The sequence below is a fragment of the Molothrus aeneus genome, chromosome 3 (genome assembly GCF_037042795.1).
Source record: "Molothrus aeneus isolate 106 chromosome 3, BPBGC_Maene_1.0, whole genome shotgun sequence".
Taxonomy (NCBI): Eukaryota; Metazoa; Chordata; class Aves; order Passeriformes; family Icteridae; genus Molothrus; species Molothrus aeneus.
This window is the reverse complement of record NC_089648.1, coordinates 24,393,219-24,405,490: the sequence shown is the minus strand read 5'-3', so window position 1 is coordinate 24,405,490 and position 12,272 is coordinate 24,393,219. Positions and strand designations below refer to the sequence as shown.

Sequence of the window (12,272 nt, the reverse complement as noted above, 5' to 3'; positions counted from 1 at the left end):
AATTTGAATTCTTAATTTCTAAAGAAACTCAGAGCCAAAACATTGAGATCTAACAATGGTCTACAGGCTTAGTATCTTAACAATGGGAAAAAAACCTCACAACCAACTCCTAAACTGAAATCTAAAGCTGAAGTTATTTAAGGGCAAAAAGGGGAGGTATGAGTAATACTATTAGTTCAGCAGTGCTGGTGGTTCTGGAATACCTGACTATGAACAGCATTTAGAGAATTACCACACACCTGGTTTTTCTGAGCTCTCATGACATCAACTTCATACTCAGCATATTGACTATCCTGTGCAGGGTCCTTGGTATCTTGTAAATCAGAGAAACTCTAAAAAGAGAAAAGACAAAACCCCAAATGATACAATTTATCTTCTTTTAATAAGAAAAAGCCACACATAGAAATTAAAGTATTTGCTTTTAATACAAATTAAAAGCTTGAATTTATGGAACAATTTTGTGCTACAGGACACAGATTAGTTTAAAAAAAAACCTGTCAGTAAAATGAAGAAAAAATAAGAGTGCAGCTAGATTCTAACGGGCAGAAAATATTCTTATGTGGTGGTTGGTTATTATTCTTGAGCATCAAAATGAAAATATCCTTTCTGGTCCATGATGTTAGGGCACAGTTGAGGTTGCCCTTGATAAACTATTTAATACTCATGACTAGAATTCAGTCCTGGTTATCAGAAGCATTACTTCAATAGCTGAGAAACTGATTGCTATCTTTGCCAAATATCTGCATTTTCATTTCCTAGCCTTGAGTGAACTGTAACTTGAATTCCAAAGAAGCAAATGCACTAATAGTAAGAAAAACTATCAAATGAGGAGGGGGTTTTTAAATGTTGTCCTGCATATATCTCCTTAATCATATCAAATGGAAAGTAGCAAGAAGGCAATAATACCAGTGATAGAATAAAATAAAGCAGAATTCTACTTCCTAGGTGAGGCAATGGAAAAAGAGGGTTACAATGTATAAAAATAGCTTCAAAGGTAAAGGCTGCTGTGGAACCAAAACAGGAGACTGTAAATTTATTTGGCCAATGTTTAAATCTTTAATTAGACTGATACACTGATGAACAGCCATGGAGCTTGCCAGATGAGAAGTGTATTCATTTCTCCAGCTGCTTCAGGGGGAGTTCAGGGGGTACTTGGAGGGGTGGGTGCAGGAGGAAACATTTGTTTATTGTGTTTTTAAAGGCTATGAGGAAAAATAACATGAAAACTAACACTTCTCTATAGTTTCTAATTTCTAGTTTCATTAGTCTTTATCATGTTGGGGCATTTTATACTAAGAAGAGCATCTTTCATAATTTCTACATGTAGGAAGGTGACTGAAGATGTAGAAGCACTACTACATATAAGCCTTTATCTTTTAAAAATGTATTAAAGAGAACTGCTAAGTGAGACTGAAATTCCAGTCAGTGGACTTGAAAGACAAAAAGGAGCAGGGATATTGCTGCTGTTCTGTGAGGAAATCAGCTGTTTGCATGGCATATCCATCCCTACCTTGGGAGGAAATGTTTTCTCAAATACTTTTTTCCATAGTTCCAAAGGCGTGTTGGCACGCATCTTTCCAAGATCACTGTCAGAGGCAGGTGGTGGTCCTGAGGATCACAGCACACATAAGACAAGTGTGTTGTCATAACAACATAAATCACAGAATAATTTTGCATAATGAACCATCTAATTTGGTATTTTACCTTCTACACTGACAAGCTGCAACAGGTTTGAAAAAAACATTGATCTTCTACCATGAAATGGGCTGAGAGGTTTTGTATATTTTATTTTCTTTCAGATCTAAGCTTATTGGTACTTTACTATTTTACATAGTCCAGAGACTTTATTAAACTACCTAACAAACCTGCACAAGTAATTCTCAGTAATATACTGAATCATGATTTTAAAATCTGTAAGTTATTTCCTTCAGTAATCTGTTAAAACTGATACTGATGTGCTGTAATTTATCAATTTGCTTAAAATGTTTTTCTTGTTTTCAAAAGAATTAAGCAACAAACAATGAAAAGGAAATGTTCTAACCTATTTGGCTCATGGAATCCAGGCCAGCTGGTATAAAGAGAGGTTTGCTGGGATCCACTGATACAGACTTGCTAAACAGAAAAAAAGAAAATATATCAAGTGAGCATTTAGCAATCAACAAAAAAACCCACTATTCTAGCCAAGACTAGAGTCTTACTGGGGTTTGCATATAAATCATGTAAATAAAATAGTACTCAATTCCAGTGGTAACCACGTTTTTCATTCATCAGTTTGAGGATCAAAACTAGGAGTTATCACTGTTCTTAGCAGAGATAGGCAGCTGAGTCACAGAAGTCCAAGTCCATGAACAAAAATCTTTCAGAGGTAATATTTAATTTTAGAAGTTTTTATTATTAAAATACTTTTATTAAGTAATTTTATGCTCTGAGCAAGACATTTAATAGTTGAACAATAATGTTACCTTTTATCGTAGCCAAATGCCAAGTGATTAATAAGAGCACGGGCTTTCAGCAGGAGAGCCTCAGATTTACTGGTAAACTAAATGAATCAGAAAACAAATTATACATTAGGAACTTCCATCATAGGTATATTGCATTTTGCCATCTACAAAGAGGATGGAGCCTTTCTAATTAATACCTGACCCAAATAAATTTGGTATATGTTCACTGAATTGACTAGAATAAAAATAAAATTCCCTTTCAAAAACATGAATGTATTTGCTACTGAATATCAAGAAAGATTAAAAAGTAGAATAAATAAAGATTAAAGACTCATTTTTAAAATACTGATTCAAAACTTTTGAAATATGCACATCACGAAACACAAGTCTCTTCGCCAAGACGAATGATTTAAGATTTTAAATTGCATTAAATATTATCCAGAATATCATAAACATTTAGAAATGTAATGAATAACTATATAATTGTCTTAAAACAGCTTAGAAGGGGCAGAATGGTACAGATTTACCAGAAAGCAATTTTCAAAATATATTCTCAAACAACATGCTTCTTCTTGTCTAAGGGCTTTTGTATCCTAACAGATTTGTGTCTTTGGGAAAGAAGTCAGATCTGTGCTGTGAGAAATTAGATTTCTCCTTCTCATTTCAATGACAATCAGGATTAAGCAGACAAAGAGATTTATATTCTAATATTTAATTACAATAATGCTTAAATACTAAAAAACCTCCAACCAAGACAGTTGTACTCTCAGTTAACAAAAGACAAATTTATGTGTCAGAGTGAAAAAGCTTTACGTGCATGCAAAAGGACATACTGGGATTATAAGTATTCAAAGTAAACATAAGTTGTTTTGATAATCACTAAGCTACCATTAAATACTATTTATTACATAAATGATGGTTGCTACAATTAGACCCATCTTCTGATGCACAGTGAGCCCAAGATGTAGTGTTTTTGGACTGTGAATTTCAGCATGCATGTTTCTGTCTTTACTCAGACAATGATCTGAAAACTAAAATAAATCATTTTCATCATGTTGGCATCTTTCTACCCACTTTTGTAAGGAAGCTCCCGTCCTTCTTCAACACCCTAAGTGTAGTAATCTGGTATACATAAACTACTGTGAAAATGAGCCAATGATTTTAAAGCTCGGTCACTTGATGTAAGTTCATGCTTCTACCAAAAGGCTCAGTTCCCTAATTCAATCTAAGACAATCACTTTTGCCTATTCTCCTTTCTTGTACCAAAAAAAGAATTGCCCAAGATGCAGTAAATTCAATGCAAGAATTAAGCTGCCTAACAGGTAACTATTTTCATTCTGTGTTTGTTGATACTGGGAATTGTGTAGTTTGTTTGCTCACAAGGTATGTCACTGGGTCAACAGATAGCCTCACGAAGAAAGCTACTGTAAAACCAATTAAATCCCATTTTCTCTAGGAGTTTTATAGTATCATTTTAAAAAATATTGTTTTGTAACAGAAATATTGTTCATCTTCTCTCTTCTTAAATAGAAAGTGAAAATACATACCACTAATGAGGCTCCATAATAATGTGAAACAAATCGAAGTGTCTTGCTTATTATTTTCCTCATTTCAGAGTCAAACTCCTGAAAAAGTTGATAGTGGAACATAGATGTAAGAAAAAACCCCAAAATACTACAGTTAAAACTTTTCCTTTTTTATATAAACTGCAGTGCACTTAAGCTACAATATATAAGGCTTTCAGCTGTCAGCATAATTATATCTTAAGACAGAATCAGTAACAGCCTACTCTAAAAAGAAATGTCACAATTTCTCTTTGTTTCTTTTTTACAGATGAAGCCTAATTCAGGCAATATGTTAGCCCAGGAAAAGTTTTTAAATTGAGAATGTACATTTAATTTTCAATTTATTTGTTTGATATTATTTTAAATTTTTACCAGTAGAAATGTTGCCTACTAGAAGACTAAGATTTTTTTTTTCTTTTTGTGAAAATATTTAAGTAAATCTTTGGGTATATGCTGTCGAAATTCTAATACCTGCAAGATTGGAAAGGTGCATCAAAATACCTTTTCACCCACGTCTGTTTCATCTAAGATCATACAGATGGCGTTCCCTGGATGAAATGGGTGAAAATTTGGTCCCAGTGATGCCTGCAGAGTCAATCCATAGAATCCATAGAATTCCCCAACAGAACCAGGCTGGCTTTTTGTCTTTATTACAAGAGAGTCATGGCTCAGCAAAAAGCTTTGGTATGAGAGAAGGCAAGTCCCTTATTAATAAAGAATTCAGTAACTCAGAGAGTCAGCCAGGTATCAAGTGCACTGTGTAGCCATCCAGAGAAGCACAGGCTGCCAGCACAACTGCTAAAAATCAAACATATTGTCCTGGTTTCTCATGATCAAGTGCAGTGAATATGCATTTGTTAGGGATTTTTATGGCCTGGGAGACAATCCAGCAGTACTATGACATTTCTTTCCTCCCCTCCATAAAAAATGCAATTTCTCACTTGTCTCTAGAAACTTAGGAAGTACTTTAAAATAAATTCTAGACTGAAGCTGCCACCAAAAAAAATTTGATCAGCTGTCTTGAGATACACCCCTCTTTCACTGCCATAAACTTACAGCTGCTGTCACAAAGGACACCTGGAGCTGGATTTCTCTCATTCTAAAAGGAAATCATCCATGTGGTGTTTTCTTGTAGAGACACAAGTTGCTGCAGAACCCAAAAGGGAAGCATTTTCTATGTACATCTCAAAAGTCATCAGTTTGGGGATGTTTTGTGAAGGAATGACAGTATCCCTTCCTTAATGCTGTTGGATGGAAATTTTTTTTTTTTGTGGTAGAAGACTGGCTGTCCACACTTTAGTTCAAAAGATTACTATTATATTAGTAAAATTGTAGTATATAGAATATTTATTGGGAATAATTTAATTATTAAAAAGGTACTTAAGTATTACTTACATGAAAAATATCGTGTTTGCTTCCAATTATCACCAAGGGTATTGGAAAAGGGTCAACTAATGCACTGTCCTGTTAAAAAGATATAGGACAGTTAAGCTCTGTAAACAAACTGTAAAAGATTGCAATTGTTAAAGCAGCTGAAAGAGGTTAAAATAAATTCACAGAAGACGTTTTCCAAACCTTAAGGTAGAGGAATCAACTTTATTGCAATATCCATATTATATTCTACCATTTTCCCATTTTCTTCCTAAATGGTCAGGAAAAAAAAAGGGCCTTTACACTATATATAACATTATTAGATGGGAAAGGAAGAGAGGAAAAACCTCATGTATTCATAGAACACCTGCCTGGCTGGATTAGTAGAACTGGGTTTTTGACACATTCACATTCTTTGGATAAAATCTAAAGGAATGTGGATAAAATCTAAAAGAATGCAGACAAAATCTCAAGAAAAATATATGGAATTATTTGCTTGTGTCACACATTTGTCCTGCCCACATAATGTTTTCCAAACACTCAAACAATATTTAATGTGTATTTCAAATGTTTGATATCATCACAAAGAGGAAACATCATCCAACAATCTTGAAAATGTGAATCAGTATCAATGGAGGAAAACAGGTCTAAAAGTCAGACTTATATGCTAAATAGCTAATGTGGCATAAAAATTTTAATAAGTGAATTACAAGAATTCTCAAGTGATCTGGAAGAGTTTGCTGTAGTCCATATGAAATGAGATAATCCCCTTGTGTGTTCAAGCAAATACTTATTCAAGCTGCTTTGGCTGCAGCAGTGCAAGAAAGATGAGTTGTAGCAGAGGTTGGTCCAGCTGCTCCCTCCTAACCCCAGGTATTTCACAGACAGGTTAAATGACAGGATGTTTACAGAAGCTGCACATACTGAGAATTCTCTGCTTGGAGAGGAGAAACAATGGCTTCACTCATACACTGTCAAAGAAATAGCTTTAAGCAAAACTATCACAACTTAAAAAGAGTATATAGAATATAAAATGGAAAAAAAAGTTTTCATTTCAAAACTAAGAGGAAAAATTTGGGAAAACATCAGAAACCTTAAAACTAGCATATTGAACCCTATTCAGGTTTTGACTGTGGAATTTATTTTTGACTGTGGAATAGTTTAGATGCATTCAGCCTTTTTAAGCAGGGTCTGCAATTGATATGTTTTATCATCATAGCAAAAAATTCTTTAGCCAGGCCGATGAAATATATCTTAGTCCTTAAAAATATAAGTATTTAATTGATTCCTTTTTATAATAAAAATAGGTTTAGCCATTAAAAGGCACATAAAGATCTCCATAAACTATCATTTAATTTGACTATAAAATATAGTATTTTTTTCTAATAAACTGACACAATTTTTCTTTGAACAATGATGAAAGAAGAGAACCAAACAGTAATATAATACTTTATTTGCGTTATTGATGTCTTTGATAATGGAAGATAAACAGAAATTTTAGTTCAGAAGATATAATTGTGCTTAATACAGTGCAAGAATAACAAGTTTTCTTAACAAATAATAGCATTATTATTTTTTTTTTATTGCAATAAGCTTGCAATTTTCTGATATGTAAAACCCTATATGAAACTAGACGCTGTGGTCATAAATTATTGCCATTTATTTGTGCATGTAGGTGTTATCTTTTTGTAAATTACCTTCTCTAAAAGTAAAAACCAAAATAATCCCAATATCAAACTCCATATGCTAACACTATGGAGTGCTGCATATGTTGCTTTCTCATATATTTTGAGTTACTTTTAAATTTCTGAGCTCTACAAGCACTTGCTGTATTGAAGCATTTTATAGAAGTTACAGTAACTAGATTTACATGCCAGGTCTTTGAATTGTTGAATACTTATTTATGCATTATATACACACAACATTTGCAGAGGTTTTACGCACAATGACTTTTCCTTTCTATTGTGCATAATCTAGTTTAGCTTTTCCAGAGATTTAGTTAGCAATTATGTTTAAAGGACTGATGTTAACATTTCTGAAACTTTATAATTTAATTAGTTGTCAGATTATCAAAAGGCATTGAGTTTGTGATAGACATTTAAATAAATGCAAAGTATATAGTCATGTTGATGGCTGTTATAACTATATTCTTTGCTTAAATTTGTACCTTCAGCTAGTCTCTTGCTAGATGACTTTTGTACATTCTAGTTTTCATCTTCATTTTTAAAAGATGAGGGGGGAAAAAAGCAAACTGCTACTCTAAAACTATTTCTTTTGATTGGTGTAACATGCCATAACAATCACATTAGATATCTAACAAAAAGATATAAGAAACCTTCTTTCCTTGTTTCTGCTCTTATTGAATTTTTATTAAATTGCTATAATTTTCCAGTGAACAGGTTCATCTACATCAAATGGATTTTCAGTCATGCATAAAAATCTAAAAGAGTTGTTTATGATTTTCTAAAGCATTATCTTTAACTGTATAAAGGCCTGTGACATCTGGAGAAAATATTAGAAGTAACTTACAGGGTGATCCCTCTGCAGATTGTTCCACATTCTCTGTTTAATTTCAGCAGCTACTTCAGAGTTTGTCTTTTCTAGTTTGGTTAAAATTTTGTTCACGTGGTTCCTGGTGACCTGCAGAAGGCTCTCCATAGTACTCCAGAGTTCATTAGGTTTGGAGAGATCCAACACCAGAACTACAGCAAATGACCTATTAAATAGGTATTATTTGGTCACATATTTAGCACATGAGGCAGCCAGCATTTTCATACAAAACCACACCTGTACTGCAAATGTGAACATCTACCTGCTAAGACAGAATTAAATGTGACAGCAAAGCAAGATGGCTTTTAGGGATATTCTGCACTCTGAAGAAACCTTTCCCTTGTCTCTTGTACAGAACTATTATTTTGGCAACTTTCAATTGTTTTTGGGGACCGTCTTCAAACAGTAAAATGTGCAAATATCCTCAGCCCTGTAGTTCCCTCCTGTACAGCTGAGAATTTCTGCTGTTATGTACCCCTGCCGTCTCATAAGTTCATAAGTCTCCAACTCCAGACCAAGCAAGGTTAGCCAATGGCTAGGATCTTTCCTAACTATTACCTGTATTCCCTGTATGCCTGGGAAAGTTCCATACTTTCATTATTCTTTTCTAGTATGAAATGAAGAAAACCTGGTAAAGGACAATATGCCATGTCATGGACTGTGACAGTTTGTTGGAACCTTGAATAGATGCCTGAGAAAAGTCTTCTGAAAGATAAAAGAGTACTCATGACATCCTTAGCTACTACCAGACTTTTAAAGGTGGATTGCTGATGGGAAATCTTTTATACCTGAAGTCCTCTCTTTCTAAAACCCTGCCTCCCAAAACACCAGCTGCATTTAAGTGCAACTGTAAAGGTCATGGCAAATGCAGTAATCTGAATGGATGCCATCATTCTATCTCATTCTAACCTGACTTGAAAAGGGGGATTCTAGACCAGAGTGGTATTACAAAAGCGAAAAAGCAAACTGAGTGTTCAATTTCACTTTAAAATGCTGTGGGAAAGAAAAATCTGGTGAAAAATCTCTTTATATAGATATACTTTGTCTCTTGAAACTAGATATACTTTATGGAACTTTTAAATAAGCAAATTGCTTGTGTACAATGATGAGAAAATCAGCAAAATGCACTTATATTTGTTGAAATAGCAGAATTTTTTCTGGCATGTTAAAATATTGCCTTGTGAACAGAAGTGAATTGTTCTTACAGAACATTGCTATCCCAGCAAAGAATCTTAAGATTCTCCACATCAGAAAATCCCTTATCAGTAAAAAAGGAAGAAAAAACTGATGGAGGTAGAGTTCAATTAATTTAATTAAGTCAGGGGCTGGAAAGTTATACTTAATTTTTTCTCTCCCAAGCTCTTCTAGAGACAAAGAGCTTAACATGGCATAAGTGTTTTATTTTTATTCTTTCTGTCTTAGTCTCTCAGCAAATAATGGCATTATCTCAGTAGTCAAAACAGAAGCAAATATAGCTGATAAAAATGATATCCCTCCTTTTTCTTCGCCACAGAAGTTAAAGCTCAATACCAATGAAATAAAGCAATACATCGTAATACAAAACTTATCTTTTGATCCTTTTCTCCCCTTTCAACTCCCATTTTCTCTAATAAAAAACCATAAAAAGCACCCCCTATCACCTTGTCATTTCCTCATGCAAATTTTCATGCATTTCTTCTTATGCTATCCATTATTTTAATGGAATTTTTTAAAGTACATTCTCTTAATTTGATCAAAAGTTCTGTTTTCTTTTGTTTTCAAATAATTTCAGTGGCTCTGGTTCCTCCTGGAAACATCATCTCTCTGTTGGGAAATGACTTTTTCATTAAGAGGTCATATCCCAAAAATCCAGAGATGTTTTTTGTCACAGTTTTTGGCCTTGTTTTTCACCCTAAAATATCAGTCACAGAAAGAGCATCTATGTGTGCACACGGAAGAAGGAAGCAAGATTTTATTTTTCATATGTCGCCAAACTGTTGTTTTGCTCTTCACTGAGCATAAAGATATTATGTCTTATCTTTTTTCTGTATTTCTTGTTCTACCTACTTAAGGCCAACCTACTTCCTCCATGTTTTGTTCAGATTACTTAGAACTTATTTAGGAGATGAAAAGGAAGACCAAAGCAAAGCATCGTGGTATTACAGTGATTCTTAGCAAAACCCTGTACGTGTTCTATCTTACACTTTGAAAGAGGTTTTCACAAAACAAAAAAGGTCTAGAGATTACTAATGTTTGAAGGAAAGCTCAAATAACTCTGGAATTGTAATATTTACACTTACCTTATGTTGTGGACAGTGATTGGTATTCGAATGAGTTCCATTAATGAGGTTCCACCACCTAGTTCCCAAAAATGAGCTACATCTTTAGGCTGCAAAAGAGTTTCTTTATGTTATTTTTAGGTGTGTGTATATACATATAAAGATATGGTAAATTATACTTTATACTCACTGAATTGTGTCTCCTTGCTCTTCTTCCAAAAGTATATTCCAAGGCTAATGTTGGCTTTGGAGACTCTTCCCTAAAGGAAAAGTAACTGAGTTTTGTCAAGATCTTCTAAAGAAAGGAAGTTAATTCTGTGGTTACTAAATTGTATTTATCAGTCCATTCAGAATTTGGCTTAGAGACAGCAGTACAGAGAAGACACTTTTAGACAGGAGGTGTCAGGTACTGGAGACAGGAGAAGCAGCAGCACCAGCCCAAAGAAATTAATCATTTCAGCTGACACTGGAGAAGGACTGAAAGGATCACCTGAGAGGTTATAATGAAGGGAAATAAGTTCATTCCTAAATGATCAACCAGTCACAGAACACATCTGCATACATGCATTATGAATTATCACACAATATGACTGGTTTTTAATCTACAGCTGAAAACTGCTTTAAAATATTTAACACATACCTCTCAAGGCATCTCAGTATGATAGTGGTCTTTCCCTGGAAATTAAAAACAAAGAGGAACTCTACTGTACTGTCTTTAAAGCATAAAGTTGTATCACTAGGTCAAATTCATTTAACATTCCAACAATAAAGTACCAGAAAACTGCAAATACATGTAACTGTTTGCAGCCTTATAGCAGAAACTCAAGTCCAAATTTCAGTCAGAATCAAGTTACTCTACTATTATTATAAGTATAAACTAATAGACGTGACAAATATAGTAATAGGAACACCGTACTTAAAACAGACATTTGTGATCAATTAGACCTCTGCAGAATGAGACCATGAGATATTATGCCTTTAAAATTAAGTGAACCTTAACATCTGAAAATATGAGATGTTTTCCCTGACACAAATTACGTTTAAAAAGTGTAGAATTGTACAGTATTTAGATTACCCCGTTTTTGTTTCCCATAAATAATATTGATCTTTCCCAAACTTCCCCTGGCTTGACATCATCATCATCATCAGGATTTTCTCTCTTCTCCACTTCAGCTATAGCAAGATCCCATAAAGTATCACTAATTGGAAGAAAACAAAGCAAGAAGAGAATAATTAAACACCCACCTTAGGCACTAATTCCTGAAAACATCTAAATTAAGGTTATTGTGGTGTAAATGATTATTATTATTCCACATCACCTGCTCTCTGCTTGTCGAAATACTTCTAACCAAACCAGCCGAAATGACATTCCTCAATAACCCCAGCAGCCACTTGTGGCACGTACTTAGCACGTACCAGCTGTACAGCGGGAGGCTTTGCTTGGAGTACATTTAATCACAGAATCACACAATCAGTTAGGTTGGGAAAGACCCCTGAGATCATCCAGTCCAACCTGTGACCGAACACCACCAGACCGAGTGCCACGTCCAGGCTTTCCTTAAAGCACCTCCAGGGACGGTCACTGCAGCCTCCCCGGGCAGCCCACTGAGGCGCCGAGACACCTTTAGGAGGCTGTGTGGCGTGCCAGGCTTTCCAGCCTCTGGGGCCGGGCACGGCTCGGAGGGCTCGGGAGAGCTCCGGACGTGCGCTCGGTGTGCCGGGGAGCTGCTGCCCCCCGTGCTCAGGGTCACCTGCGGTCCCCTGCAGACCCCGGTTTTTGTGGGGTCCCTCACAGAAGCAACCGGGCAAGGGCCAAGCGTGCCCCGCCTGCCCTCGGCCGCGCTCGCTTTAGGGGTAGTGCCTGTTTTAGCACTCCTTCCCTCCCTCCCGCTTCCAGGCTGTCCTCCCCGGCCGCCGGCCCCTTCCCCCAGGGCAGCGGGAGCGATCCATGGTCTCCAGCTCGGGCACAGCTCCCGGTACCTGGCCTTGGGCATCGCTGCATGGGCCGCGGGCCCGGCTGCCCGTGGCCATGGGAACGGCGCGGGGCACGCCGGGAGCTGTAGTTCCGTGGGCTCGGCCCCGCCCGC

The 12,272-nt window shown here is 35.8% G+C and overlaps 1 protein-coding gene across 2 annotated transcripts in view; it reads right to left on the bottom strand.

Moving 5' to 3' along the window:
• Window positions 1-12,272, bottom strand: part of DYNC2LI1 (dynein cytoplasmic 2 light intermediate chain 1) — an 18,505-nt gene extending 6,233 nt beyond the window's left edge. The window contains exons 1-12 of one of the 2 annotated variants that reach the window (XM_066546500.1): window positions 12,166-12,272; window positions 11,261-11,384; window positions 10,826-10,860; window positions 10,376-10,445; window positions 10,207-10,295; window positions 7,907-8,093; window positions 5,402-5,470; window positions 3,989-4,066; window positions 2,463-2,539; window positions 2,042-2,112; window positions 1,511-1,608; window positions 240-332 (exon numbers count right to left, since the gene is read on the bottom strand). In XM_066546500.1, coding sequence (XP_066402597.1) covers window positions 240-332; window positions 1,511-1,608; window positions 2,042-2,112; window positions 2,463-2,539; window positions 3,989-4,066; window positions 5,402-5,470; window positions 7,907-8,093; window positions 10,207-10,295; window positions 10,376-10,445; window positions 10,826-10,860; window positions 11,261-11,384; window positions 12,166-12,179 — 1,005 coding nt within the window. In that variant the 5' untranslated portion in view covers window positions 12,180-12,272. Of the gene's footprint in view, window positions 1-239; window positions 333-1,510; window positions 1,609-2,041; window positions 2,113-2,462; window positions 2,540-3,988; window positions 4,067-5,401; window positions 5,471-7,906; window positions 8,094-10,206; window positions 10,296-10,375; window positions 10,446-10,825; window positions 10,861-11,260; window positions 11,385-11,504; window positions 11,843-12,165 lie in introns of those variants that run through there. The other variant, XM_066546499.1, reaches the window with a different exon arrangement.